At 44.7% G+C, this 6,671-nt stretch overlaps 1 protein-coding gene across 4 annotated transcripts in view; it reads left to right on the top strand.

Moving 5' to 3' along the window:
- The first annotated feature begins 5,925 nt into the window (after positions 1-5,925).
- KDM5A (lysine demethylase 5A) overlaps positions 5,926-6,671 on the top strand; it is a 78,834-nt gene continuing 78,088 nt past the window's right edge. For 3 of the 4 annotated variants that reach the window (XM_061205952.1, XM_061205951.1, XM_061205950.1), the window contains exon 1: positions 5,926-6,390. In XM_061205952.1, the coding sequence (XP_061061935.1) occupies positions 6,226-6,390 (165 nt within the window). In that variant the 5' untranslated portion in view covers positions 5,926-6,225. The remainder of the gene's footprint in view (positions 6,391-6,671) is intronic. The other variant, XM_061205953.1, reaches the window with a different exon arrangement.

Below are 6,671 nucleotides of genomic sequence, written 5' to 3'. Positions count from 1 at the left end.
CAACCACTTTGCTTTCATGAAAGATGATGCAGAAATGCTGTGCATAATCACAGGATTATTATGAGTTGGAATGTACGAGTTTATCTCAAGGAGGTGAAGAGTCTGATAGTTACTCCTTCAATGACCTGATGGCCTAGAGCCAAGACAGGACCTGTGGATCAGTTTCTACAGTCAGAGGAGTATGTATATAAATGTTATTTTTATCAGGTAGCAGACACATCCTCCTTTTCCTGAGAGGCGTGAGAAACTGTCTTTAATTATATAAGTTAGTTCAAAAGCTAATTGTGGTCTCATCTTTGCAGAAGAGTTGGGTGTAGGGGGAAAGGCACTTTAATCTCAGAGCTGCAGCTACTGAGACAGGCTGGGATGAGGGACCCTTTACTGCAATGCTTGCACCTGGACAAACGTCTCCTCCAGCAACAGAATACAAAGAAACTATGAGAGACTAAAAATAACTGCATGCCTGCACAGTTGGGGCAAAACAGGAACAGTAAGATACAACAAGGCCAAAACCCACCTGCCACGATCCCTGCACACAGCACCACCAGGGGGGTGGGCAGACCCCCTAAGCCACCCCCTCTGGCCCGGGATTGAGCAAGGGCACCTGTTACTTGTTTTCACTCCCTCCCTGCTGCAGAATGAGTCCCAATAAAGCCTTGCCTTAATTCCTCGTCTGGCCTCTTACCAATTTCTATTGATTGAAGAATCCAAGGACCCTGGTTGGTAACACTACTGGTACGGAAAAGCTGGGACTCTTCACTGGTCCGAGACCTAAGGAAGTCTAAAAGGAACTTGCCATCTTCTAAATCTGCTTTTTCCCCCCCTTTTGTGATTTTCTGTTAGTTACATCAAGATTTTCCCAGACACCTTGGCTCAGTATTTTTGTCTGTCTTTTGGCACCTGCATTTTTTTTTAAAAGCAAATCATGGTGATCTTACCTTCCTACTAGCTCTCAAATTTATATCTTACTATTTATTTCCACTCTGTGTCTCATTACCTTTAACTTGGATTACTTCAATAAGTTTCTAACTGGTGTTTTTGCCTCAGGTTTTTTTTTCCTTCTCCAATCCATTCTATAAAAGGTGCTTTTTCTTTTCTTTTTTTTAAAGCACACTTCTGGATAGGTCATACTGTTACTGACCTGGGTTCTTGGACTCTTTAATCATTAGAAATTGATGAGGCCAGAAAAGAAATTCAGGCAACGCTTTATTGGAGCTCATGCTGCAGCAGGAAGGAGTGAAAACAAGTAAACAGGTGTCTTTGCTGGCTCCCGGATTGGGGGGTGGTGAGATGGTCCCTCAAATGGGGTGAGGGTGGGGGCGGACTGGTGGGTCGGGCCGGAGGGGTGGTTTAGGTGGTCTGCCCACCCCCCTGGTGGTGCTGTGTGCAGGGATCGTGGCAGGTGGGTTTTGGCCTTGTTGTATCTTATTGTTCATAATATGCCCCGACCACACATGCACGCAGTTATTTTTAGTTCCTTATAGTTTCTTTGTGCTCTGCTGCTGGAGGAGAAGATGTTTGTTCAGCTGCAAGCACTGCAGTAAAGGGTCCCGGGTCCCAGGTCCCAGCCTGTCTCAATACTCCTGCTCATAACTTCTGGTGACTCCCCCCAGAGTAGAGAATGAAATCCAGATAGTAATAGGGCACTAAAACACTGCCACAATCTGACCACACTTTCTCTGTTATAATAAATAACTAGTTATTTCCTGAATGTAGCATGCACTTTCCAGCTTTGGCTCACACTCTTCTATCTGGATTGACCCTTTCCATGAATCTTCATAAATTTCTACCAAGGCCAATGCAAATACCATCTCCTTAATTGGATGTTATTCCTTCCCTTTGATATTCATGTAGCAAGCTGTCATTATATATTTTATAGCATAGCTTCTATTCAGATGTCATCAATCTTGAGTCCTTCTCTGACCGCCCTATCCCCCCATTAACACCCTCCACACCCTCCCTTCTTTACTTTTTAAAAGACCTCATCACTGCCTAGAAAAGTATATATTTGCTAGCGCTTATGATTTTGTCTCTCCTCACCGCTAGAATCTAAGTTCTGTGAGGAGACACTTTGTCTTCTTGTTGTTGTTACTCATTGCCCATATATCCAGCACGTAGAAGATTGCCTGGCACCTAGCTAAATTCATCAATAATGATGTGCCTCGCCTTACAGCAGTCCTTTATCTGCTCAGTGGAAAAGGATAGGTGATTAGGAATCCATTCAAGGTCATACAAATTAAATCATAATGAAGTAACTAATACTAATATCTTGGGTAAAGCATAAGCTGTGGACACTTTGAGGGAAGGTAGCCATAGATTAAATATGAGTGTTTAAATATGAATGATTTGAAAGTAGTTGTTGATACCTTAATTAAGGGAGGACAATAAAAAGTGATAATTTGCAAGTAGTTTCTGTCGAATTCAATTTAGGTACAAATATTTTCATTGACTGTCTTGAAGAAGAGATAAAATAAAACTGTCAATTACATATGAAGAATATGTCAAGGTTTAAATTTTTTTCAAAAATTGTGGAATTTTAAGGCAATGGTGAAGCCAATAATAAGTTCAGTTAGTACAGCATAGTATTCCAGGAGAAGAAAGAGAAGGCAAATATAGAGGAGCTTTGGTGAAGAAAATACATTTATATCAGAGTTGTTTTTGTTGTTGTTGTTTTGGCCACGCCACATGGCATGTGGTATCTTAGTTTCTCAACCAGGGATCAAACCCGTGCCCCCTGCAGTGGAAGTGCAGAGTCTTAAGCACTGGACAGCCAGGGAAGTCCCCAGAGTTTTTAACATAGTGATCTTTCATTTAAACATTAAGATACAGACAAGGAAGTTATAAAGGAAGGGATTAATTCAATATTGCACAGCAGCAGTTCATAAGAATTTGGAGATCGCTTGTGTCAGGCGGATTCTTAACCACTGCGCCACCAGGGAAGTCCCTCTTTCCTCTTTTTAAAGTAGGTCTTTTCCAGTCCTTTCTCCTTTATTATGTTAATTCAAATTATAGGATAAACCAGCAGTTCTCAAAGTGTGGTCTACAGACTCCTGTTTGTCCCCAGACCCCTTTGGTCCCTGAGATACTTTCTGAAGGTCTTGCAGTCAAAAGTATTTTCATACTAATACTAAGATGCTATTTTCCTTTTTCACCAATGATATTTGCCCCAGTGGTGCAAATGCAATGGTGGGTGAAATTGCTGGTCCTGTAGCACACACACATCACAGTGGCACCAACACACTGTAGAAGTGGTCTTCATAACATGCACTCACGGTATAAAAAAATCCAGTTTTACTTAAGAATACCAGATGAAGCAGTAAAAATGATTCATTTTAATAAACCTTGACTCTTTAATACATGTCTTTTCTAATAGTCTGTGATGAAATGGGGTACACATGGTGTACTTCTGCACACAGAAGTGGGAGTATTTGCTCAAGGGAAAACACTTACAAGCTAAACTAGCCATTTTTTTTCATGGAACACCGGAAGGCCTAATAGACAAACTATAGTTATTCAGATCTAGGTTTTTGACAGACATTTTCTTGAAGATGAACAATGTGAGCCCATCTCTTCAGTGGAAACAATGGACGGTATTTGTTGATAATAAATATTTGAGCTTTTCAAGTGAAAATTGTAATTTTGGAAAACTTGTTTCTGTCAGTATGAGTTTGACAGCTTCCCAATTTTCTGATAAGATCAATGGTAATATTTTTGTGATTTAAAAAATAATATATGATATGCATCAACATTTGGAAGATCTGTATAACTCAGTGAACCAACATTTTTGAAATGATCAATGCATGATGTTACAAAATCATGACTGGGTAAAAAATCCATTCAAGGACAAATGTTGACTACCATTTTAATATAACAGAGTACAAAAAGTTCATTGATAAAATTTTAGATTCCACATTGCTAGCCTCAAAGAAATTACAATGATTTGAAAAGGCTAAAATTTTAAAAAATACTTGTCCCTTTTCCATTCACATCTGTGTGGTGTTGGATTTTCTTCATATATTTTAACCCAAACAACATATCACAACAGATTGAGGGCAGAAATAGATATGAGAATCTAGCTGGATGCCACTAAGCTAAATATTTTTTAAAATTTTCAAAAACTGTAAACCAGTGCCACTCTTTTCACTAAATTTCTTTTGGAAAATATTGTTATTACTCATCAAATATATTTATGTTAACGTGTGTGATGTGTTAACTTGGAAGGTGTTTTTTGGATGAGATTAACATCTAATCAATGAACTTTTAAGTACAGCAGATTGCCCTCCATAATGTGGGTGGGCCTCATCCTATCAGTTGAAGGCTTGACTAGAACGAAAAGCCAGCCTCCTCAAGCAAGATGGAATTCTCCTGCAAACTGCCTTCAAACTTCATCTGATAAAGAATGAGTAGGAATTTAGCCAGAAAAGGGATATAGGAAACTGTGGGGGTGGGGAAACATTATCTGTGAAGCTCAGAGGTGAGAAAGCATGGTGCATTGAAGTCACCACAAAAGTTTCTGTGTACTATATGGAGAAGCGTAAGAGAGGAAGCTTGGGGGTAAGACAGCAAACAGTAAAGGAGTTTGAAGTTGTCGAGTTTGTTTTTTTTGGTTTTGGTTTTTGGTTTGTTTTTGGCTGTGCCATGCGGCTTGCAGGGATCTTAGTTCCCCGACCAGGGATCAAACCCATGCCCCCTGCACTGGGAGCACGGAGTCTTAACCACTGGACCGCCAGGGAAGTCCCTGGAGTTGAGTTTGGAGATGAAAAGTGACGAGGTGAATTCTGGACTTTAGACCAAGCAACCTGATAAATAAGTGGAAAGAGATTTGACAGGGGGCAAGAACTGAGCTGTTATGACAGTCCAGGGGAGACAGAACTTAAATTAGGATCGTGATAATTTGGATGGAGACATGGGTGGATTTAAGGTTGTTAGGTAATAGAATCTCCAGACTTGACACAGGGTTGTATGTGGGTAGTGAGAGAACAAAAGTTAAGGATTATTTCTGGATTTCTGGGTCAGGCAACTGAATAGATGGATGAAGTCATTCGTGGAAACTGGAAACACTGAAAAAACATTGGGGAACTATGAGTTCAAGGCACATTGAGTTTACCAAAGTGGAGTTGCAGTAGGTAGCTAGATGTACTGGCTTGTAACTCAAGAGAGGAGTCCAGGCTGCAAGTACAGATTCGGCAGTCATTAGCCATAGCTGGCAATTTAGGTCCTGGGGGAAGCTGAGATCAAGCCCTGGGAAGTAAGTCTTCCTTCCAATAGATAATACAACAACTACCGTTTCACGGTTTCTTCTTTAGTACTTTCTGCGTCATTCTCAGCAACCTGGAGGAAGCGGCTATGCCCGCCGGCAGAGAGATGATCGACAAGCAGGGCCAGAACAGCTGCCGTAGCTGTTACAGAAAACTGAGAAAGGCTTCAACGGTTGGAAAAGCAAGGTCAACAGCAGTTGCTTCTCTGAGGACGAAATCAATTCCCGGATGGTGGCGAAGGCCGGCCCGCGGGGAGATTCGGGCAGGTGGGCTGGACCCGAACTTGTTGCTATGGAGATGGGGCGGATTAAAGTGGCCGAACGAGATTATTCGAAAGGGACACTAACAGTGAAAGGACTAAAAAAAGGGAGATGCCGGAAAAGGTAGTTATCTGGAAACAGACGGACACGGGGGTTGGAACAGGCAGCCCTGCGAAGTCCGGTTGCTTGTGTTCCGGTCCATTTGTACACAAAGGGGCACCGGGCTCCGCTCGCCGGAAGTAGAACCTCTGCCCCCGGCGCATTACGCATCCTCCGCGCCGGAAGAGCGCCCCGCTCGGTCCGACCGCTTCCCCCACCGCCCAGTAGGAGGGGCGGCGGGGCCGCCGGGCTGTGCCGCCGGGAGTCGTCGGCAGCGCGGAACTTGGGCGCACGAAGAGCCAAGGAGCGACCTGCGTTGCCGGGAGAGGGAGGGGGAAGGAAGGTCGCGCAGCGGGGCGACACGTCGCTGCGGACGGATCCTGTTTCTGGTGGCGGAGGGATTTGGTCGCACGCTAACTTCCGGTGAGCCCCGACCCGAGAGGAAAAGCCCCGAAGGAAACAATAACAAACGCCGGAGGAAGCGGTTTTGGGGTGCGTGTGTCGAGCGGGTCTCTCCCGAGAAGATGAGCTTCGGCCCCTGTCAGGGGACGTGAGCGCGATCGCCGGGCCCCAGCCAGCCCTCCTCCCCGTGGGCCCCCGGTGCCACCATGGCGGCCGTGGGGCCGGGGGGCTACGCGGCGGAGTTCGTGCCGCCTCCGGAGTGCCCGGTTTTTGAGCCCAGCTGGGAGGAGTTCACAGACCCGCTCAGCTTCATCGGCCGCATCCGGCCCCTGGCGGAGAAAACCGGCATCTGTAAAATCCGACCGCCCAAGGTACTGGAGTCTGATCGGCTTAGCTCGACTTCCCGGTCCGCTGCCCTTTCGCGTTCGCTCGCCCTGGTCTCTCGACACCTGGACTTTAAGTTTCTGCGTGTTTCCGCTTTGGTTTCTTTGGGGTCTTATGTAGGCATGTCTGGACGCGAGAGAGTCGTGTCTCGGGGGCCTATCCGCGAAGAGCTTGGGAACTGATACTTTTCTTCCCCTCTTGGGTTGTGGGCAAGGGGAACAAAGGCTTTCGGCCTTTCGTTGGCCGTAAGGTGACTGAAGTATCGTGA

The sequence above is a fragment of the Eubalaena glacialis genome, chromosome 11 (genome assembly GCF_028564815.1).
Source record: "Eubalaena glacialis isolate mEubGla1 chromosome 11, mEubGla1.1.hap2.+ XY, whole genome shotgun sequence".
Classification (NCBI taxonomy): domain Eukaryota; kingdom Metazoa; phylum Chordata; class Mammalia; order Artiodactyla; family Balaenidae; genus Eubalaena; species Eubalaena glacialis.
The sequence above is the reverse complement of the archived record's forward strand: the minus strand, read 5'-3'. Positions and strand labels throughout refer to the sequence as shown.